Below are 22,887 nucleotides of genomic sequence, written 5' to 3'. Positions count from 1 at the left end.
CAGGCAACTTAATGTTTAAGAGATAATTGTAAGAGATAAGAGGTATGTCAGTTTTTTTTTTCAAATAAACCGCTAAGACGGTATTGCAATTCCGTCTGATCAAACATGAGCCGGACCGACAAAAATATTTCGTAGATTTTTATTGGATTTTATGTTCTTATTAAGTAGTTCAGCTGACATATTGGCAGAAAAGTGCTTTCTACGTACATCACAACCCTCAAGAGGAAGTACGAAGTATCATAGATGATAATCATCGATCCGATATAAAAGAAAAAAGAACAAGATTGATGTCTAAAACCAATCATTTTCCTCAGCAAGCAGAATATTTCACTGCGAGAGCATCGGGACGATGGCCAATTTCAAACGAAAATTATCCAGACCTTAATGATGGAAATTTCAGAAGATTACTTGGATTTATAGTATATTCTGGCCATGAAGTCTTGAAAAATCATTTGAACGCTTCAATTTCATGAGCAACTTACATATATAAGTAAGACGTTTCAAGAGGAGATAATCAACTATTATGGAATGGAAATAGTCAATAAAATCCTCAAAGAGGTTCATGTGTACGACTTCTACGCTGTAATTTTTGACGAAACTCCAGATGCAGCAACCATTTCACGAAATTGATACGTTCACTCGGAGGTTTCAAATGAACCTGTCATCAGAGAGGATTTTGAACTTATGAAAGATACTTATGAAAATGAACCCAACGACTCTTCAGATACAGATGAAGAACCGAGCACGAGTGCAGACATATGTAAGTATTGAAGAAAACAACCACCAGGAGATTTCACTCACGAGAGCTGCGATAGGACAGTTGGTTTTGAAAGAGACGAAATACATAAATATGTTGGACTGGATGTTCAAGAATGTGTTGCAATAGAAACTGATGGTTGTATTGTTATGTTGGGTGATCGTGGCGCCGTGAGGGAAATACAAAAAGAAGCTACAAACACTGAGACACCCAGAACATATGGCCGTCAGAGTCATCGAAACAATCACCCATCTCAAACCTGTGAAAACTTGTACAGGGTTATTCATACACTCTTTGACAAGGTCATGCAAGATTTTAAAACGCGGGTTTCCGATGAAGTTCTCAAAAGCAAAGATATAACTGTACTCAGTGAATGCCTATTTAGATGCTTTAGAATCAAGACTTAGCTCAGAACAACGATGTTCCAGAAAAGATTGAACGGCTTAGCACTCCTCAACATAAACTACGACAATGTTTTGGAACCAGAAGAAGTAATAGAAATATTTAGTAAAATGTGCAAACACCGCATTAATTTTATGCTGTAAAATAAATGTTGAAATAGTCTACAGTTACAAATGTCTTAAATTAAGTATCAAATTATGAAGTTCCCCCTCTAAAATTCTACTCTGGATCCGCCCCTAGTTATATGTGGGATAGATCAAATTTACGCCCAATTTTAACTATTTTAGGCACAAATATATGATTGAGTAAAACATGGTCTGTGATTTTCATTGAGATAATTGAACTATTGGCCGATATAATAAGATAAGACTCCTGGAAGTTCGAAAATCTTTATATTAGGTATATGGTATCAGAGCAGCTTTAACCCTATTCAACCCATTTTTGATACACAGAACTACTATTGTCAGGAAAAGCTTCTGTCTGAATTTCAATTGAGTATCTCAAACATAGACCAATATTTTCGGTCAAAAGTCAACTATAGATACTGGGGTCCACATATTCGGTACCTCGGAGCTTGAACAGTTTGGCTAGATTAGAAATTATTATTGCAAAATTTTATCCCGTTATATTTATTACTTTCTGATTTGTGTATTACAAAGTGAAAGAGTCAAATGTAATGGTAAATAGGTGTGGTTGCTGTCCGATTTCGGCCATTTTTACACTGTGACATAGAAATATACGAAGAATGCCAAATACTAAATTTTGTCGAAATCGGTCCGGAAATATGGGATTTCACTGTCGTTTCATAGCAGCTCCCATAAAGCTCCCTCATACCATCTCGGTGGTAAAATTTAATGTCAACGGCATATTTAGATGTTGACTTATTCGATTTTAGTAGTTTTGAAAAGTGCCCTCATATGAGGTGTGGGTGGAGTTATCTTCCAATTTAGTTCATTTTCACACTGTCAGTAGAGGTTCTTATAACATTTGCATGAAGTAAATTTGATTGCTGTGGCTTTAGAATAAACTTATTAGAAGGCCGGGCCACGACCACTTTTCAAATTTGTTTTCCGTTGATGGCGATTTGTGGGCGTGACATTGTTCCGATTACGCCCATCTCAATTTTCAACTTTTCTCATCATTTTGATCATGTATATATCTATCTCGCTTAGTTTTAGGTGATACGTACAACCGTTATGTGAAGATAACTACGATTATAATACTGCAGCAACAAGTTGCAAGAGTACAAAGTTCATGAGATTTTTAATAAAATTAATTTTGTATGTTGTATGTTCATATATATTTATGATATTTACGACTAGAAAGATCGCAATCGAAATATATAATATTATAGCTCTAATGTAAACAGTTATTCCCAACGGGAATGGGATTTCCTTGTTATTATTATTTTTTGCATAATAATGACGTGACGGCAAGGTAATTTCCATATTACTCGCATATCGCTTTCTTCAAGTACTTATACAATAAAAAGAAACATTAATAATCAATTAAATTGATTTAATTCTCGGAAACACACAAACATTTACAACCAAATTTCACTTCATTACCTTCAACTATATAAATCACTTATAACTTAAAAACCCGGCAAAAGATTTCTGCCATAAACATCTATTGGTTTATTGGATGCATAAATTAGTATTAATCTTATCGAGGGTTCTTACAACCCCTGCAAGTACACGTCGAATTACCAAAGTATAAAAGCGCTGAAGACTACGCCAGTGTTTCTTTCAATTCAACGTAGAAGATGAAGCTAGTACTTGCCTTAGTTGTCTGCATTTTTGGCAGCGTGATCACTTCCATCGATAAAGTGGATTGGACTAATGTACCACCATTGAATGTGGACCCTAAACTTCCATATCATCCACGCATGAACCTCGATGGACCCACAGGACATATTACCAACGTTCAAGTAACTGCTGCAAAAGAGTTCCCCTATCAAGTCGGTTTAAGATTGTACGTCCCCACTGGTGTTGCGTGATGTGGTGGCAGCTTGATCTCTGATCGTTGGAGTCTGACCGCTGCGCATTGCACAGACTCCTTGTAAGTAATTGTGCTTTGAAATTACTGCCATTGATGTTTACTTGTGCGCTTAGAGTACATTCAAACAATTGTCTTGCGCAAAAAGTCAGCCAGCTACGACAACTACGTTGACAATACAGTGATCGCCTCTGGATGGGAAAGATTTCCGATTGTAAGTTATGCAAACAGTTAATTTATTTAAACCTAAATTTTTATCCTGAAAATGCGGGCTAATCATCAAAACTCGTAAACTTTTCTACTTTTTTGAATTCTTTACAGCCACGTCATATTGCTTTGGATTGAAGTGCTAGTAATGTCGAACACAGCATGCAATATTTGGTTTCTTGGTTCCGTTAAATCCACAAACATTAACATCAAGACAATTGGTTCTTCTTGACAGTGGCCTTGAAGGACTGGGCTCAAACGTGAGGTATATCAGAAAAACTCTCAAAATAGAGAGCGCTCTAGTGGGAGTGATTGGTGAGATGGCCGATACAGCCAGAAAACATAATCTTACCATTATGTGCAAGGACCTGGATGAAATAACCACTCTGGAAGAAATCTGCAATTAATTACAAAAAAAGTTTGGTTTTTAACTCCTGGGGAAGCATTATATAAAAATTATGCGTAAAACTCGAAGCGCCACTCAAATAGCTCTTATACTACATATGCCCACGAGCTGAGAATGCCGCAATCTTGCTTAAATGCGGTAAAATAAAAATCAGGTGGTCCATCTGAAACCTCCGATAATTTTCAGCACTACTCTGCACTCGTTGCGGAGACCAGAAGGGGGAGATTTCAACGCATAATCTACTGTTTGGGGTAGCAGAATGCAAATCATCGTGAGCGCCTCATTCCAGAAGTTTTGAGTAATACAAACCTTACAACTTTAAACAATGGCACACAAAATCCTTTCAAAAGGTGAATAAAGGTTCTATAAGCTTAGCAGGCTTACTAAGTGGAAAGTGTCATATATGTACACAAATAGCAACCACATGGCTAAATTGCTGAAGATCCGTTCTCTTAAAAAGTGGAAGACTGTCGGAGAAATACCTCTCTCGAAAGCGAAGTTGGCGGTAAAAGGAATTTGATACTAACGTTTTAGAGAGTGCTTCGGGTACGGCAAAGGCACCAGGCGCAGATGCCACCCACCCCAAAGGCACCAGGCGCAGATGGAACCCATTGCAGCATGCGATGCAACTTTGTCCAGGACGAGATATATACTGGTAAAACGAATAAATCGCCAAGCTGAGGAAGCTGTGTCACTCAGCTAGACGCCGTCTACAGCGTAACCAGGGAAGTAAAAACGAAATCCGCCTCAAAGAAGCATTTAAATGCCAAAAAAAAAATATCTTGAAGGGAGAACCCATGGTAAATGATCCTGTTTCGAAAAGGTCTGTGAAGAAGCAAACATAGACCTGTGGAAAAGACATAAAAAATTTGTATTTTGAAGTTCAAAAATAAGACGCAGTAACCTAAGAACGCATCATTTTAGAGAAACCCGAAACCCCAATCCGTGGAAGGTACAGCGTCTGGTTTTACTCCCACAGCCACCAGAAGAACTTTCTTCATATCGACGTCTGTGCATGTTCCACACTATTGGTCAAATGTACGAGAGCATTGTAAGAAACCGCTTGAAGTTAGAAATCCAAAACCCGGCGGATTATCATTTAAAAAAAAAATACTGCTAATAACCCAGGATGTGAAGAATGCGTTCAACTTCGCAAAGTGGGCAAATATAATAAAAACTTTATATGAAATTTGTGCTCCTCATTATTTGAAAAATTTTATAATGAGTTACTTTCAAAATAGGAGACTGTTATTCGACACAGACGAGGGCACTCAGTGCTACACTATCTTCAGTAGAGTACCGCAAGGCTCGGTTTTAGGCCCACTACTACGGAATCTGACGTACGACGGGGTGCTAAGAATACCACAACCAAATAATGTGAAAACAATCGCATATGCGGATGAGCTCATAGTCGTAGCAGTCGTGGACCTTCTCCGTATCAAATAGAATGACTGCATAAATGTTTTGCACCGATGTTTTGCTACCATGAGTCCAGAACTGGCTGAGCAGAAAACAGAAGTCAAAAGCTCCAGGAAAACTGAAGAAAAGAAAAGATAATGTGAGATTGCTTCTCAGCCACAGTTGAAGTATCTTGGTGTAATAGTAGACTCAAAACTCAAATTCAAGGAGTACTTGGAAAATACAATACGACATGTAAAGCAAATAAAATCTATAATGATTTATCGAGAATGGTGGCAAATAAAGGCTGTGTGTGTTCCAGTTGACGATTTTTAATAGCTAAGGTAATGAGTTCAGTTATACTGTCCTGTCATAGTCCTTTCTAACTTGTTTTAGTTTATTATTATTACTCATTTTTCTGTTACAAGAAATTTTAAATATTAAGTGGATTTTCCTTCAAAGCGAGTTCGCAGCCCACTTAACAGAAATAGCTTACACTGAGCAGGAAAGCAGTCCACTTTTAGGCGCAGATATTAGTAAATGTTTACTCGTTGCTCTTTGTGGATACTATATGCATACATTGTGACAAAAAAGTACACGGAAATAGTAAATAAAGCGCAAAATATTTAGTTACTCATCAATATTTATTTAATCGCCTTCAAAGAACAATTTTTGGAGTCCTAGGCCGACCTTTCATAAGCCCTTTTAGGGATGCCCTTTAGCTCCTTCTGCGAATCTCGTTTTGTCTCCTCGATCGACTGGAAACGGGCTCACGCAGCGGCAATTACAGTTTGGGAAACAAGAAATATCACATGGAGCCAAATGTGGTGAATATAGTGATTGATCGGTGGTATTCATTGCGTTTTTGGCCTTAAATGCTTTTTGCAACTTTATCTGACCTATATTTAAAAGAGATCATGAAATTTGTAACAAAACTAAATATGTACATACATATTCATATATGTATGTATGTATGATATTTACATCTAGACAGGTTACAATCGAAATATTTAATATTATATTAAAGCTATTAGAACAGTTATTCCCAAAAGTTATATAAATTTCTGATTTCCTTGTTTTCATTGTTTTCTTGTACAAGAATGACGTGACGCGTTTTACGCGTGTATCGGCACACGCACGTCCGTCAAGTACTTACTATATATAAAACAGAAACAAAAACAAAAACAAATAATAATCAATTAACTGTTTAGTTTTAAACCAAAATTATTTACAACCAAATTCTACTTTATTACCTTAAAGCATTCATAACTTGAAAACCAGTATAAGATTTTTGCCATAAATAAACCGATAGGGTTGGATGCATAAATTATTATTTATCTTATCGAGGGTCTTTACAACCGCTCCACGTATTAGTCGACTTAGTTCTGAAGTATAAAAGCAAACGCGCTGAAGACTACGCCAGTGTTTCTTTTAATTCAACATAGAAGATGAAGCTAGTACTTGCCTTAGTTGTCTGCATTTTTGGCAGCGTGATTGCTTCCACCGATAAAGTGGATTGGACCAATGTACCACCATTGCATGTGGATCCTAAACTCCCATATCATCCACGCATGAACCTCGATGGACCCACCGGACGTATTACCAACGGTCAAGTAGCTGCTGAAAAACAATTCCCCTATCAAGTCGGTTTGAGATTGTACATCTCCGGTGGTGCTGCATGGTGTGGTGGCAGTTTGATCTCTGATCGTTGGGTTCTGACCGCTGCGCATTGCACAGATTCTTTGTAAGTATTTATGCTCCGAAACTGTCCTGCCGATTATTATAATGTTACAATATTTTCAACTCCCTAGGACTACTGGCGTTGATGTGTATTTGGGTGCTTGGGATATCTCAGACGCTACCGAAAAAAGCCAACAGATCATTTTCGTTTCTGCAAAGAATGTAATTGTACATGAAGATTGGGTTAGCTCCACGATTACCAATGATATTTCACTCATTAAACTGCCAGTTCCAATTGAATTCAACGGTTCGTAACCACTCACCAAATGTTTAGCTAAAACTAATTGTTAAATATTTTTAAAATTTTAGAATACATTCAACCAATTGCCTTGCCCAAAAAGGCAGCCAGCTACGACAGCTATGTTGACCAGGCAGTGATCGCCTCTGGATGGGGAAAGATTACTGATTGTAAGTTATGCAAACAGTTAATTTCTATAAACCTAAGTTTTTATCCTGAACATGCTGGCTAATAATCAAAACTTATAAACTTTTCTACTTTTTTTTAATTAATTCAGCTGCTACGTCAGTCACCGACATCTTGCGTTGGATTGAAGTGCCAGTACTCTCAAATACAGCATGCAACCGTTGGTTCCTTGGTTCCGTTAAATCTACAAACATTTGCATTAAGACAACTGGCGGTACCTCAACTTGCAACGGCGATTCCGGCGGCCCATTGGTGTACAATGATGGTGAGAGCACTGTTTTGGTTGGTGCCACTTCCTTCGGCATTGCTTTGGGTTGTGAGGTTGGCTGGCCAGGTGTGTTCACTCGCATCACATCCTACTTGGATTGGATCGAAGAAAAGACCGGTGTTGCATACTACTAAATGAAAATACAATAAATTGCTTAATAATATTTACACACTTAGTATTATTTACTATTTTTCATTGATTGTTATTTACATATATGGATTCAGTGTTGAATATTGCTTGGGATTTCAATAGCATTTTTTGAGATTGCTTATAATCTCAGATTTTATGAAATTCATTGAACACAGAATATTGAATGAAATCAAGGTATTATATTATTCCGTTATCGGTTCCTTAAATTTATGTCGGTCTTATCGAACTAGCCTGCGATGAATTGTAAATTACTTCAACCAGGTGTCAAATTTATTCGAAGGTTCAATGGTGAACGCGTCAGATAGTCTGCAGTTTAAGTAGCAGGTTTGCGTTCAATAAAGATCTGATTGGATTCGCGCCAGTTTCCGTCCGATTAAATAATCGAGTCTGCTCCCAGTTTTGAAAGGCTTGTTTTATTAAAAAAATGCTATTAAAGGCTTCCGAGGTATTGAAAAAAAACAAAAATATATACAGAATATGAATCATGGAAAACAACTTTATTTGCAGCGAATTAAATCTCACAAGAAAATATATTTTCGATAACTTCTTGGCGGCGCATAACGCACTCTTTGCCTTGGCGGTCTTAAAGTATACGACGTGCGGCCAACCCTGGATGGGCGATTCAGGCGTGCTGGTGTAAATTCGGGTATCTGTTCTGTGCTGTCATTCCAGTCTTCCTCATCTTCCATCGTTGAGTCCTCCTTTGGGTATTTGTATCGGCGTTGCTTTCGTTCGTAATCTTTTAACATTTTCTTGAAAACAATCGCGTTCGATGATTCATGCCACAACTCAATGCCGGTTTCATCATTAATCCAGTCCAGGTATGAAGCGACTTTCGTAAATGCCGCCGGATAGCCGAGATTGCAGCCATATATACTGCCGAATGAGGTGAGACCGACGAGTATACGTTTTTTCGTATGTTTGCGTCGTACAACCAGTGGACCGCCAGAATCGCCGTTGCATGTGGAACGCGCATACTTACCGCTCGTGCAGATATTAGTGCTGTGATATGAGAGCGGGAAACTGCGTTTGCAGGTCCAACCGTCGATTATGCGCAGCCTCACATAACGTAGCACGTTGCTTATAGCATGCGCGCCCATCGCGTAGCGTCCCCAGCCGGAAGCGATGGCTAATTTATTTTCAAAGTCTTGGTACTCATAACTGCGACGCGGCAATGGAATCGGCTGTATGCGGTCTGCAAGAAGTATAGAGAACTTTAGTAGGTAGAAATCTTTGAAAATCACAATTTCTTAGAAATGAATGTAGTGGGTGAAGTAAAATGACGAGATGGAGGAGTGAAGAAAAAATGTTACTGAACGCTTTTAGGGGCTATGGATATAGCAAAGCTTATGATTAAAATTTTAAGGTGAATAAAAGATCCTAAAGCTCGAGATTTGTAGCTCCCTTGGAGCGGCTCCTATAAATTGCTTCGATATAGAGAGTTAAAAAACTTAGAGGATTTTTGGCAATGAAGAAGTAAGGCGGGGGTACAATACCTGCCGGACCTAAAGCTCTTATAGGGGCCGGGTGCTCTGCAAGAATGTTTTGCAGATTTTATTTCTCCAACAATCATACCCGGGACCGGTTGGGAAAAAAAGATAACTAGACTCGCCTTGCGGATAAGCCATTAATTTTGTGAAAGATCAAGACTCATATTTATCTGGCTTCACAAAAGACTGTACATAATAGTCTAAGTATGATCCGCTGTCATGCTGAGGTTTCAGCCACCTAATCTAAGACAAATTTAGTTCATGGGTAATTAAAAGATCTGGAGGGGTTTAGGAAATGAATAAGAGAGGCGGTAAGGAAAGAGTTCAGGTACATCCTGCCGGAGCTGAAGTTCTTAAAGGGGCTTGGTGCTCTCCAAGAATATTTTGCAGATTTGATTTTTCTAACAAGCATATCCGGGGACCGGTTTCATCTGTCTTCACAAAGGACTGGACGCACTACAGACTAGTCCTGAGTAACTTGCGGTGGTTATAAATAAAAAAAAATGGAATCTATTATTGTTGGCTCCGAATAGATTTTTGCCTTTACACAATTGTATTATATGCCGTCATACCCCGTAAAAAGAGACTTTTTAATCACAAATATTTACCATTAAATTCGATCGGCACTGGCAAGCGCACCAAAGCGATGTCATCTTTGAGACGTCGCGGATTCCACGATGGGTATATGATGAAACTATTACGCTTAACCATAATGCGCACTTGGCCCATTTCGTCGGCGTTTTTAATCTCATGCGCACCAAGAAACACTAAAGCACGCTTAGCCCTTCGATGGCAATATGAAAAATAGAATAACAAATTATTTCTGTACTTTCAGCACTAATTATCATACTATATGTGATTGTCAACATACATATCAACGCAATGTGCCGCAGTCAAGACATATTCATCCGAAATCAACGCACCACCACACCAGTACAGCCCCTTCGGCCGCTGCAACAACAAACCGACTTGATATGGAAAGCTGTGACGCTTGGCAACGCTGCCGCCAAAAATACGATCCATCGCAGGCGTGCGTTGCAACCGCATGTCGTCTTCTGCGTCGGCGTCTGTTTCTAAACTTAAAACCAACGGCTCACTAGAATAATCATCGGACGGCTCGTACATGGATAGCAGATACATTGGTTTCACTTGCCGCCAACTGGTGGCGGTGTAGCGCTCCACTAGGCACGTTAGCAGCAGCATTTGAAGCATTGGCACTTTGTTGGTGTGTGAAATCATCACTTATTTAACTATTTCCGCTTTTATTGTTTACTTAAATGCTTGCTTTGTTGTTGTCAGCACTTTTTTTGCGTTATGAGGCGAAAGGCCACCACCGTTTGACTTTCTTTATTTTTGCCTGTGAGGCTATTATTACACTCTTTTGTTGTTGTAGCGCTTTACTTCACTGCATTTCATAAAAAACTATCCGAAATAGTGTAATTGAATTTGAACCTCGCTAGGTACGGCGTTAGTAAATTTTATTTGCCACTTGCCACACTTGACTTGCACTTGCAAATGTGCGCATGCGCGTAGATTTGTATGAAAGTATGTGTGTAGTTATGATGGTTTGTATTTTTATACAATTCGCGCAACTAGAGCCGCCCGTTATATGTTTCAACTACGAACCGTTATATTGCACACGCGCATTTCGACTGAGCACTGTCGGCTCTGTGGCAGTTATTTTTATAAACTACAAAATTTCTCACTAGTACATAAATTAAGTTATCATAATATGATACGGTTTGCCTGCAACAGCCCTAAACATAAACAATCTCTTACGAGCATTCGCGTTGCACTTGCTAAACTTCATGCCACACCACGCTCATTTCTGCAGCAGACATCCACAAACGTATCAAATGAGAGTAAGTTGCCCATTTGATGAATGAATGAAATGCCTTTGAAAGGCGGCTGCGCTGGAGCTTGGTGTCAAACCTCTCGTTGAGTTGTTGCAAATTGCGTCACTAGGTCTGCGGTGCCTCAGTATTGCCACAAATAAATACAATGTAGTGTTAGTGTGATTGTTAGTAGATGAATTTGTACAAAATAACTTATTAGTAAACAAGTTGCTGGCTTAATTTGCTGCCTCATTGCCTTTTTCCAACCTCACAGTTGGAATTCCTACAAGTCTGTATTAAGTAATTATGGCGCGGCGCGACAAAAATGTAATGGATTACTAGTGTAAGCGGGAGCAGGCTTTTGCCGCCAAGCAGACATGTAAATTTTAACAAAAATTGTATTTGAAAAAATAATTCCTGCGCATGAACTTAAAAATTCATTAATTGTTGTAGTTTGGTTAGAAATACGAAAATATTTTTTCGACTACCCAATATTTTCTTAATTTACAACAACGATGCACTTTATTGCCTTATAATGAGCTGCCAGGTATTGTACTACATGTACACGTGTATTGACAACAACAATTACTACTACAATTACATTAATGCTCAATGCGCTACGTTTGCCTTTAGGCTTCCTGTTGTCTTTGAAGGTATCTACATATCGTTTACAAATGTACTACAGACATACAAACCTACCTGCATAACTACCTTGCATTCATATAAACCTACAAACATGTGTACATACTTACATACCTGTTTATATACATATGCACACGTTTGTATGTATGTAGCTAATGTTTTACATGCAGGAAATCATAATATGCATCAATAAGTTCAAATTTTTGAATGCCAATCCATATTCAAGTCATTTCGTGGCAAAGAGGCGGAGTAATTTAGTGCTTGTCAAGACACAACGGTAAATCCCAAGCAATGTAATTTGGGGCAAGTGCATATTCATAAGTATGTTTCATGTAAAAGCTTAAAATCCAATGGTTTTGTACAAACCTCAACAAGTTTCCTGAATTATCAGCTATGGCAAAATACTTTACCAAGTATTTATGTGTCTATTATATGTATGTATGTATGTATATGTGTGGGTGGGAAGTTTTATTACTAATGATTTAATGGCGAAAATTTGGAACAGTTTACGCATAAAAATATGTGAAAATAACCATTTAAGTAATTTTCACTTCCTAACTCCCACAATTTGTTGCACAAATAGCACATAACAGTTTTGTTTAATTAACGGTTGTTTTTAACACATTGGTAAAAGTCAACCAAGATACTTATGCACCATATGACCGCTTTTCCGATTCGAATTGTTTTGTTGTTGTTGTTATAACGGGTATCTAGTTCCCGTTGAGGTGGTAAGGTTTAGTCAGGTTGTCGTTGACGTCATCTAACGGAAGGACCAACGTGCTGTTTCGTCGGGGTCGGACAATAGGGAGAGGGGTTTGTGGAACATGCAAAGAGGTGGCCAGTGTCATGCGGAGACTCATTGCACGCAGGACATGTATTAGATATTTGTGTCGAGGTCTATTCCGAATAAGTAGGAGTTTAACCTGCTACAGTATCCAGAACGAAGTTGCGCAAGGGTCACTCTCGTTTCTCTGAATTGTTTTCGTGATTTATGGCTGCCAGTCAGACCAACGGGTAATTTCGACTTTTAGCCCTTCTCTTTTGATTTAAGTATGTATAATATATGCATTAGGCATATTAAGGTTGCAAGAAGCTATATCTTGATATCTTCACGAAATTTAGCATGAATTATAAACTTCGAATGAATTGTTCAGATCGGACCACTTCAGCATATTACTGCTATACAAACTTCAATAAAAATCACAGTAACATATTTCCTTATAAACGAAGTTATCGTAAAGATTTTGCATGACGTATAAATCAATTCAAATCAAAACACACTTTTGGTATCACAAAACGCTGCACTTATACATGCCATTCTCACAAATCTATCGATTTCCTATCGGTTGATTACATAAGAAATATCAAAACCATAAAATATCTACATAGCGTAAATTAAATTGTTGTATTAAATTTATTTATTTTCATGGAATTGTTTTTGTAGTTAGCTTTTCTTATCTGTTGAGCTTCGGTAAATGCGCCAAATTGCGGAAACGTTGTAAATTTGCAACGAAAAGTTCAACACAAAGTTATATTTGTATGAATTCATTTAAATTATGATATTTTTGTAAAATACACTTACAATATTCTCCATGAAATCGAAACTGTTTATATAAAATAGCTTAGAAGAAATTACGTTATGAACTGTCTTAATGCTAGTAGTTGTTGCCGTTTATATGTAAAATCGTATGTTCTTGCACGAATAGATATAATGTAATAAGACACAAATTAAAACATTCATTATCAATATTATTATGCAAACACACACAAATAATACGTACAATCAATATCTTAAATCTTAAAAGATGAAAAGTGGTGAAAAATTAATGAATTTCAATTAATTATGAATGCGTATAGATTTCTGAATAAAAATTTCACAAAAACTAAAATATTAAGGATATGAAACATGTAGTTCAAACAAAAACCAAAATTGGCAGTGAATTTCAATAACACTCACAATATAACTTGGTACTCTCAAAATGTAGTATAATATAACTAATATCTAACTAATGTATAACTTCTAAATAATTATGCTTCTATTATGCAGTACTCAAACTAGTATCTGTTGTATCTGAAGAATATGACAGAGTTCCACAATTATTTGACATAAGATATAACGACTCTCTCTCCACCTTTGTATTGCTATATTCATTTGTATCAACCAAATCCGTTTCTAATTGCATTGCGAAATCAGTCTTTATTGGTGTCTTTTCTGCAGACAGCGAAGAATCTGTCGGTACAGCGCACATTTCTGCCTCCATTGACACATCCTGTGGATTATTGTCGTCAGTCTCCAGATCGGCATCTTCAACGTCGGCTTCGTCGCCGAAACTTTTATTCAAACGATCGATGAAATCATGTAATGATATCTTTTTGCAAGCACTTCGTCGACCAAATGCTTTTTTTATTTTAGCACGTCTCTGTTTTATTAAAGCTTTATTGGTATTCAAACCATCTGAACAGGATAGCGAACGTCGTATTTTACGCAAACCAATTAAACGTAATGCACTATTGCAGGCTGCAACCGCATCATTGCCGCGGCGCGGCTCAGGCTGTGGATCTTCAAAGATTGTCTCCAAGCAAGTAGGTCGGAAATTTTTCAGTTTTTTATTGCAGTAAATTTTACGTATATCAGCTGGACGGAGCATAGAGAAATCACATGTCATTGAGGAGCTGTGGCGTTTTGGTTTCGCAATCGAACGCCGTTTTAGTTTTAAACTATTTTCTTTACAAGCACGACGCGGTAAATTGCGACGCTGTGAGAAACTGCCACCGGCTTTGCTGGTGCTGCTGCTGCTATCTGCATCATCATCACCAAATAAATTGGTTTCGCCGGAACTATTCAAATCGGATTCTATATCACTCTCTGCGGTATTATCGTTCTTCTTACACTCATCGTTTGTATCTACGGTTCTGGACATCTCTTGCAATTGATCGGCCATGTTACCCAAACTACAAATTAAAGCCCCGATTTATATCAAGCTTGCTGCAATTTATTTCAGTTTGCTTACCGACTTTCAACCAAAATATCTTCACAATTTTGTTGAAAATTTATTTTCGCTATACCAGAAAGAATGCGTTCCATAATTTGTTAAAAACTCATAGGTATATTTCTGTTTACTACTCGAATTGAAATGTCAAACAAATTCGCTAAACTGTTTTGACACACAGTCAACAGTTTAGAAAGCACTGTAATTAAGCGCAAAGATTGCCAGACTGTTTGTTCAACTAATTTCTCAGCTAATTTTTAAAAGTACTTTTCTGAACTAAATAACAGTCTGTTATATACCCGATTTTGAATTCTTTCTTTATATTTTTAGTTTTACAACGCTATCTCAACCTGTAAACAACAAAATCTCAGAACGGTTATCTAAATTCTTGTAGGTACACGTCAAAAAAGTATATATCAAACGAGACAGCTACACTGCTGTTATCTTACAGTCGAACCCAAAAATATTAGTTCAGTTGAACAGTTAAAAGATATGATTGAGTAGAGACTAAAGTAACAGGACATGCTTTAGTTTGGATAGGTTAAAAAGCAAAAATATAAAAAACAAAAACAAGAATTTAGAAAAACAAAAATTTTAGAGAAATTGAACCCATTTGAAAATGAAGAAAAATACAAAATTGATTTCAGCATATAGAGTAGTTTGTTTCTATTTAGCTTATCCAGCTTCTCATAAACTTTGAACTACGGGGACTTTCCCGCAATTGATTAATACAAAAACAACGAAAGAAACGAAAGACACCCTATTATTGGGCATAAAAATCTGTTCAAAATGAAAAGACCCCTTTTTATATAATTGATAAATCCAAAACTCGTGCACGTTTGCAAATATACACTTAATGACATCAATTATATTATCATTTAAATTTACAATATTCTTCAACCGATTTATATGCGATAGGCTTATCATATAATCATTGAATGGTGTTATTTATGGTAACGAACGACCAACTTTATCTTTGCCTATAAAATGATTTGTTCACAACTATTAACATCAGTTGCTTGTACAACGTATCACTGACGAAAATGAAGGTCTTCATCGCACTGGTTTTATCCTTGGCTGTTGCCTCGGCTTACATCGTTCCCGATCAGTCGTCTGTCAATGAAGCTGTGGACAATGCTTTTGAGAAGCCTGCTTTCATAGAGGATTTGCCAACATCACCAGTTTTATCCGGACGTATTACCAACGGTAACAAAGCTGCGACTGGACAATTTCCTTATCAAGCCGGTTTGTCGCTAACTCGCAGCACAGGCAATTATTGGTGTGGTGGTTCCCTCATCGGCTCCACTTGGGTTTTAACAGCAGCTCACTGCTCTGACCAGTAAGCGAAGTTAAGCATTGTCATAAATTGTTCAATTTTTAAGTTTTTTCCTTAAATTATTTTTTTAGAGTTACCCAGGTGATCGTCTATTTGGGCAGCACTACACGTACCGCATCTAAAGTCAAGTACACCGTTACCTCCAGCTCTATCTACCAGCACACCGGCTATGACTCCAAAACTCTTGCCAATGACATTACATTGATTAAGATCCCTGCTGTGACTTACACCAGCGAAATTTCCGCCATTAAATTGCCTTCGATCTCTTCATCGTACGCCACCTACGCTGGCAGCTATGCTATTGCTTCAGGCTGGGGCCGCACCAGCGACAGTAAGTCTACCTATTTAACCATGCAACATTATTTGTGGTTAGTATAAACTTTGTTCTGTTTCAGCGTCTTCGACTTCTTCATCTTTGAATTACGCCCGCCTTCCGATCATAGCTAATTCGGTCTGTTCTGCTACTTATGGCACTAAAGTTGTAACGGCCAACACCATCTGTGTGTCCACTCCTAGTAGTACGTCCACCTGCCAAGGTGATTCTGGTGGTCCATTGGCTTTGGAATCCGATGGTGTGCTTGTCGGCGTTACTTCATTCGTGTCCAGTTCCGGTTGCCAATCTGGCGCTCCAGCTGGTTTCATTCGTGTTACTAGCTACCTCAATTGGATTAAAGAGAGAACAGGCATCTCTTATTAACAAACAAAATTCTTAAAATTTTACTGAAAATAAAAATTGCTGTATGCTTTCCAATTCCTACTAAATATTTATTTATTTTATTTTTTTGATTAATTAAATATCTATCACAGTTGTGCTAAAGGGATTGGTAAGCTTGTGGGGTTGATGAAAAATCGTGAAATCTCCTTTGTACGGAAATTCCTCACTAGATTTTCATCGATTGGCGAATCTTTTTGTGCTTACCACAAATTTATTAAGGCGTCAGCACCTTCGCTAGATGTTCGTGAAAGATGTGTCTACCGACACAATCTCAGTCTGGCAAAAGTGGCTAAAGGGATACACCATTTCATAAGGATCTGTTAATTAATTCCACAAATTGAGGTTTATCAAAGTAAATAGGTAGATGGGAGGAAATTAAGTTAAAGCAGAGAACATATAGCCTTTACGTAGATTGCCCGCTTAAGTTATTGTCTTAGAAATATTCGCTATAAATTTAGAAATGCAGGTTGTCTCGACTGACAGTCCGGTAGATAAAAATCTAAGTTCGTTCCAATGGCGTAGACCCGACTGTAATGGGTCATCTCGTTCAAAAAATTGATTTTACAGTTTTCGCAGGAATCATCATTTATATATGTATGTGAAAGTTAACTCGTACTATTAAAGTTTCAGTTTGTTATCTTAAAATTAGGGACTAATTCACGAATATACAGACAGAGAGATGAGTAGACAGATAGAGAGAGGGCCATGTCTAAATGACTCAACTCGCCCCACTGATCATTTAAAAGGCTTTGGCACGTAACTCAAGCCAGTGAGTGTACTGTGGTTCGATGAAAGGAGGCCCGAAGTGGTTCTTTCAGATTCTTCAAACTTCAGGTTTCAGCTATATCTCTATGAAAGTACACCATCCAAACAAAATTGAGTCTTATGTGTATCTTGTCAAATATTTTTGATTTATCATCTTCCCCCGTTTTCACTAGAGAACGACTAAAATAAGCATATTCTTCTTCTTTACTGATATAGACACCGCTTACGCGATTATGGCCGAGTTAACAACAGCGCGCCAGTTTCCCGGCAGGTACTGCGTTGGATAATTTCAGAGCTGGAGTGTTTTCGTCAATTCGGACAACATATTCACTGTGGCCAACGCGCAAAGGACCATAAATCTTTCGCAGAACCTTTCTCTCGAAACGTCGACTCATCAGATGTTGTCATCATCCAAGCCTCTGCACCACATAGTAGGACGGGAATAATGAGTGAATTATAGAGTTTTGTTTTTGCCTACTCAAACCAAAGGCAAGAGTTATTCTGCGTTGGATTTCGAGTGTGAAATTGTTGCTACTGTTACTGCTGGTTCCAAGATAAAAGAAATTATCTACAATTTCGAAGTTATGACTGTCAACAGTGACGTGGGAGCCTAGTCGTTTGTTGGATGACAGGAGATATTTCGTCTTGCCCTCGTTCACTCCCAAACCCTTTTCCTCTGCTTGCTTATCTAGTCTAAAGAAAGCAAAACTAACAGAGCTTGTATTGAGGGCGATGATATCAATATCATCGGCGCCCGCCAGCAGCTGTACACTCTTATAAAAGATTGTACCTGCTCGATTAAGTTCTGCACCTCAGATTATTTTCTCCAGCAACAGATTGAAGAAGTCGCACGATAGAGAGTCGCCTTGTCTGGAACCTCGTTTGGTATCGAACGGCTCGGAGAGGTCCTTCCCAATTCTGACGGAGCTTTTGGTATTGCTCAACGTCAGTCTATGCAGCCGTATTTTGCAGGGATACCAAATTCAGAAAGGCAGCTCCTTTTTGTGCTGTCAAAAGCAGCTTTGATATCGATGGAAAGGTGATGTGTGTCGATTCTCTCTTCAAGGTCTAATCAGTTTGTTGACGGGTGGCTTTAATCTTTCACATACGTTCAATAGAACCTTATATGCAATGTTTAGGAGACTTATCCCACGGAATTTGGCGCAGATTGTGGGTTCTTCCTTTCTGTGGATTGGGCAGAGCACACTTAAACTCCAATCGTTGGACATGCTTTCGTCCGACCATATGCTACAAAGAAGCTGATGCTGCCCGTTATCGTTCTTCGACCATAGCTCGGCCTGCAATTCATGGTTCTTCTTTAGTTTAGTAATTGCTATTCAGACTTCTTCATGGTCGGGCAATGCAACGTCTGTTCCATCGTCACCGATTGAGGAATCGGGTTCGCCTTCTCCTGGCGTTATGCTTTCACTGCCGTTCAGCTGGCTGGAGAAGTGTTCCCTCTATAATTTTAGTGTGCTCTGGGCATTGATTACTAGATCACCTCTGGGGGTTGTATAAGAGTATGCTCCGGTCGTGAAAACTTCTGTTAGTCATTTTTTCGAAGAATTTACGAGCATTACCCCTGTCGGCCAGCTTGTCAAGCTCTCCATACTCACTCATTTCGGCCTCTTTCTTTTTCTGTCTACAAATGCGTCTCGCTTCCCTCTTTAACTCTCGGTATCTATCCCAACCCGCACGTGTTTCTGTCTGTTTCCCTCCACTGCATTTTCCGAAAACCAATGGTTTCGTTTGCAGCTGTACGTAAGGAGCTTGAAATGCCGTCCCACAGTTCCCTCATACCGAGTTGATGATTGCTTTCAGAAGTAGTGTAAACCGAGTAGAAAATCGTTCGGCTGTTTCTTGTGATTGCAGCTTTTCGACGTCGAACCGTACTTGTGTTTGATGACATGAGGTTTTTCCTGAACAGAGGCGGTGCGTATCTTGGCTGCAACAAGATAATGGACCGAGTCGATGTTAGGACCTCGGAGCGTACGCACGTCTAGACGTGTCCTCCGTCTATCACAACATATCGATCTGGCTGGTGGCTTTTCGATGAATTTTTATAGACAGCTAGGTAGCTTGATGAATTTTTCTATGCAGGAATCTAGTACCACAGATGACCATATTTCGGTCATCGGCGAAGTCGATCAGTCTCAACCCATTTGGGTTGACTGTTGTGCCAACGAAACCTTCCTTGTCCACCATGGCGTTAATGTCGCCAAGCACGATAGGTGCGCTATAAGCGCTCATAAAAGGCGTCTTTGGTCCCATCGTCCATCTCTTCAGTTGGAGGATGGAGTCATATGTAGAAGTTCACGCAAGTGAGGAAAGTTCTCTGATTTCCATTTTATTGGGAGTGGTCAGAAACGATTTTTTTACATATATGTAGATCAAGCAGCTCACGATTTCCGGTCTTTGACTAAGTATCCTCTGGGTAGCCACCAAATATCCGTTTGAAGGCAAAACATCCCCGCCACGGTATAATGCACTTGGTTTGGGACCCGTAACGTAAAAAAACACTACTAATGAAAAAGCATAAACAGCTTCGGATGAGAGACCCTCCTTTTTTTTATTAAACTACTACTTAATAAAAACAAAAACATTAAAAAAAATCTAAGTAGGCTACCTTGGTTTTTGTACTTTATACTTCTGGGTGCCAGCGAAGCGATGTGATCCCTATTTGGAAACATGAATCCAAAAGCCTTTAATGTCAATTAGAAGACGTTCTGGTGTTTTAGGCGCCCTGTCGTAGAACCGGGAATTAACGCTGGAAGCTAGGCCCATGTTGTGTAAGTGCTTCTTCAGCTTGCAGTGGCCAGTTTAGAAAGCGACCAGAAGTCTGAGTTTATCCCTAGAGAGGTTGATTGAATATTTAAACCTGCTGAGGTTATAACCTCCCATTAGCAACAGGCATGCCGCATGACATGTAGTTTTTGCTAACACCTCTCTCTCTCTGCCTACTTCTTCTTCCTTTCGGAGCAGCTCTTTTATGGTATGGGAATCCACCCAGGGAAGAGTTCAGGTCCCACCAAGATAGCGGATGTTGCGGAGCGGGCGAGCTCAACAGCCAGTTCCGTCCCGGCTATACCTTTGAAACCGGGCACTCAGATGAGGTGGACTTAGCTATGTTCCGCTAGGCTATTCAGCCATTCTCTACACTCCAGCCCCAGTAGCGATTGCATCTCATATAAGGAGATTGTTCTAAGTGCCGCTTGACTATCGCTTAAATGGTTCCTTGGGATAGCTGCGTTGGAGGTTTGTCTCTATGACCGACTTTTAATCAACTTAAAAATGAGGACAAATACAAAATTGATTTCACCATTAAGAGTCTGTTTCTATTTAGCTTATCCCACTTCACACGACGGGCAATACCCTATCATTGGACTTTCCAGTAATGCATTAACAAAAGAAAGAAACGAAAGAAACAATGATCCATATTACTGGTCATAAAAATCTGTTCAAAACGAAAATACCCCTTTTTATATAATTGGTAAATCCAAAAACTCGTACACGTATATAAATATACGGTTAATGACGATATTCTTTAATCGATTTATATGCTATAGGCTTATCATTTAATCATTGAAAAGTATTATTTATGGTTGCGAACAACCGACTTTATCTTTGCCTATAAAATGATTTGTTCTCGATTATTGACATCAGTTGCTTATACAACGTACCACCGACTGAAATGAAGGTCTTCATCGCACTCGTTCTATCCTTGGCTGTTGCCTCGGCTTACATCGTTCCCGATCATTCGGCAATCAATGAAGATGTGGACAATGCTTTTGAGAAGCCTGCTTTCATAGAGGATTTGCCAACATCACCAGTTCTATCAGGACGTATTACCAACGGCAACAAAGCTGCGACTGGACAATTTCCTTATCAAGCAGGTTTGTCGCTAACTCGCAGCACAGGCAATTATTGGTGCGGTGGTTCCCTCATCGGCTCCACTTGGGTTTTAACAGCAGCTCACTGCTCTGACCAGTAAGCGAAGTTAAACATTATTTTAAATTATTCAGTCTTTAAGCTTTTTTTAATTCTTTTTCATAGAGTTACCCAGGTGATCGTCTATTTGGGCAGCACCACACGTACCGCATCTAAAGTCAAGTACACCGTTACCTCCAGCTCTATATACCAGCACACCGGCTATGACTCCAAAACTCTTGCCAATGACATTACATTGATTAAGATCCCTGCTGTGACTTACACCAGCGAAATATCCGCCATTAAATTGCCTTCGATCTCTTCATCGTACGCCACCTACGCTGGCAGCTATGCTATTGCTTCAGGCTGGGGCCGCACCAGCGACAGTAAGTCTATATATACAGCCATGTATCATTATTTGTGGTTAGTATAAACTTTGTTCTGTTTCAGCGTCTTCGACTTCTTCATCTTTGAATTACGCCCGCCTTCCGATCATAGCTAATTCGGTCTGTTCTGCTACTTATGGCACTAAAGTTGTAACAGCCAACACCATCTGTATATCTACCCCCAGTGGTACGTCCACCTGCCAAGGTGATTCTGGTGGTCCATTGGCTTTGGAATCCGATGGTGTGCTTGTCGGCGTTACTTCGTTCGTATCCAGTTCCGGTTGCCAATCTGGCGCTCCAGCTGGTTTCATTCGTGTTACTAGCTACCTCAATTGGATTAAAGAGAGAACTGGCATCTCTTACTAATAAACGAAATTCTTAAAATTTTACTGAAAATATAAATTGCTGTATGCTTACAATTCCTACTAAATATTTAATTTTTTATTTTAGCATATATGATTTTTTTTATTTTAGTTTTTTGACTAATTGTATATCTATCAAGAACTGGCTGAATGGTTCGATTTGGTTGTGGGTTGATCCAAAATCCATAAATCTCTCTTGGGTGGAAATTCGTCCGTTGTGTTATCCATAAACTCTTCAATCTTGGTTAGTAAATTCTCAATGGTATTGAAATTTATGTCTTTCTTTTGAAATTTCAGTTTGATATCTTAAAAAATGACGGACTAATTCGCGAATATACAAACAGAGACATGTCTAAATCGACTCAACTCATCTCACTGCCTTTTGCACTTAATCCAAGCCAGCGACTGCACTGTGGTTCAATGAAAGGAGGCCTGTAGAGATTCTTTCGCGTTGTTCACTCTCCAGGTTTCCGCTATATCTCTATGAAACCTCACCATTAAAACAAAATTTAGTCTTATGTGCATTTTGCTAAGTCTTTTTTATTTATCGTCTTCCACCGTTTTCACTAGAGAACGTCTAAAATAAACTTCTACTAAATAAAAAAAAACATAAAATATTTTAAGTAGGCTTCCGTGGTTTTTATACGTGATAGAGCAAACATTTCGAGGTCGGTTAGTCAAGCATTGAC

At 38.7% G+C, this 22,887-nt stretch overlaps 4 protein-coding genes and 1 long non-coding RNA gene across 8 annotated transcripts; 3 read left to right on the top strand and 2 right to left on the bottom strand.

Annotated features, from left to right (window-relative positions):
- Positions 1 to 3,396: 3,396 nt before the first annotated feature.
- Positions 3,397 to 4,869, top strand: LOC125778794 (uncharacterized). The gene is made up of 2 exons (XR_007422938.1): positions 3,397 to 4,641; positions 4,695 to 4,869. It is a non-coding gene; the product is annotated as an uncharacterized LOC125778794 (long non-coding RNA).
- A 1,713-nt stretch (positions 4,870 to 6,582) lies between these two features.
- Positions 6,583 to 7,767, top strand: LOC105231397 (brachyurin). Its single transcript, XM_011212683.3, has 4 exons — positions 6,583 to 6,912; positions 6,980 to 7,155; positions 7,218 to 7,316; positions 7,424 to 7,767. The coding sequence occupies exons 1-4, from the start codon at positions 6,617 to 6,619 to the stop codon at positions 7,732 to 7,734; spliced, it is 882 nt and encodes a 293-aa protein (XP_011210985.2). The 5' UTR covers positions 6,583 to 6,616; the 3' UTR covers positions 7,735 to 7,767.
- Positions 7,768 to 7,913: 146 nt separating this feature from the next.
- On the bottom strand, positions 7,914 to 11,357 carry LOC105231477 (brachyurin). Its single transcript, XM_049458040.1, has 3 exons — positions 10,112 to 11,357; positions 9,849 to 10,024; positions 7,914 to 8,945 (listed from the first exon to the last, which is right to left on the bottom strand). Exons 1-3 carry the CDS (start codon positions 10,477 to 10,479, stop codon positions 8,269 to 8,271), a joined length of 1,221 nt encoding a protein of 406 aa, XP_049313997.1. The 5' UTR covers positions 10,480 to 11,357; the 3' UTR covers positions 7,914 to 8,268.
- Positions 11,358 to 13,256: 1,899 nt separating this feature from the next.
- LOC105231396 (protein tantalus) lies at positions 13,257 to 14,887 on the bottom strand. The gene is made up of 2 exons (XM_011212682.3): positions 14,729 to 14,887; positions 13,257 to 14,669 (listed from the first exon to the last, which is right to left on the bottom strand). The coding sequence occupies exons 1-2, from the start codon at positions 14,800 to 14,802 to the stop codon at positions 13,757 to 13,759; spliced, it is 987 nt and encodes a 328-aa protein (XP_011210984.2). The 5' UTR covers positions 14,803 to 14,887; the 3' UTR covers positions 13,257 to 13,756.
- A 775-nt stretch (positions 14,888 to 15,662) lies between these two features.
- On the top strand, positions 15,663 to 22,251 carry LOC105231395 (serine protease 1-like). 4 transcript variants are annotated; one of them, XM_011212681.3, is made up of 4 exons: positions 15,663 to 15,756; positions 21,221 to 21,510; positions 21,577 to 21,836; positions 21,901 to 22,251. In XM_011212681.3, exons 1-4 carry the CDS (start codon positions 15,751 to 15,753, stop codon positions 22,200 to 22,202), a joined length of 858 nt encoding a protein of 285 aa, XP_011210983.2. In that variant the 5' UTR covers positions 15,663 to 15,750; the 3' UTR covers positions 22,203 to 22,251. The 4 variants fall into 4 exon arrangements, with proteins under 4 accessions (XP_011210983.2, XP_049314005.1, XP_049314006.1 ...); XM_049458048.1 differs by having other exon boundaries at positions 15,723 to 15,952; positions 21,417 to 21,510; XM_049458046.1 differs by lacking the exons at positions 21,221 to 21,510; positions 21,577 to 21,836 and adding exons at positions 16,115 to 16,374; positions 16,439 to 16,579 and having other exon boundaries at positions 15,726 to 16,046; positions 22,042 to 22,251.
- The last annotated feature ends 636 nt before the right edge of the window (positions 22,252 to 22,887 follow it).

Source organism: Bactrocera dorsalis, chromosome 5 (assembly GCF_023373825.1).
Source record: "Bactrocera dorsalis isolate Fly_Bdor chromosome 5, ASM2337382v1, whole genome shotgun sequence".
In the NCBI taxonomy this organism is placed as follows: domain Eukaryota; kingdom Metazoa; phylum Arthropoda; class Insecta; order Diptera; family Tephritidae; genus Bactrocera; species Bactrocera dorsalis.
The sequence above is the reverse complement of the archived record's forward strand: the minus strand, read 5'-3'. Positions and strand labels throughout refer to the sequence as shown.

Coding starts and splice junctions, on each gene's coding strand:
- LOC105231397 (XM_011212683.3), top strand. CDS start 6,617: ATGAAGCTAGTACTTGCCTTAGTTGTCTGCATTTTTGGCAGCGTGATT. Junction 6,913..6,979: donor GCGCATTGCACAGATTCTTT/GTAAGTATTTAT, acceptor TCAACTCCCTAG/GACTACTGGCGTTGATGTGT. Junction 7,317..7,423: donor ATGGGGAAAGATTACTGATT/GTAAGTTATGCA, acceptor TAATTAATTCAG/CTGCTACGTCAGTCACCGAC.
- LOC105231477 (XM_049458040.1), bottom strand. CDS start 10,479: ATGATTTCACACACCAACAAAGTGCCAATGCTTCAAATGCTGCTGCTA. Junction 10,025..10,111: donor GCGGCACATTGCGTTGATAT/GTATGTTGACAA, acceptor TTGCCATCGAAG/GGCTAAGCGTGCTTTAGTGT. Junction 8,946..9,848: donor AGTGCCGATCGAATTTAATG/GTAAATATTTGT, acceptor TACTTCTTGCAG/ACCGCATACAGCCGATTCCA.
- LOC105231396 (XM_011212682.3), bottom strand. CDS start 14,802: ATGGAACGCATTCTTTCTGGTATAGCGAAAATAAATTTTCAACAAAAT. Junction 14,670..14,728: donor GATATTTTGGTTGAAAGTCG/GTAAGCAAACTG, acceptor TTTAATTTGTAG/TTTGGGTAACATGGCCGATC.
- LOC105231395 (XM_011212681.3), top strand. Junction 21,511..21,576: donor GCAGCTCACTGCTCTGACCA/GTAAGCGAAGTT, acceptor TCTTTTTCATAG/AGTTACCCAGGTGATCGTCT. Junction 21,837..21,900: donor CTGGGGCCGCACCAGCGACA/GTAAGTCTATAT, acceptor GTTCTGTTTCAG/CGTCTTCGACTTCTTCATCT.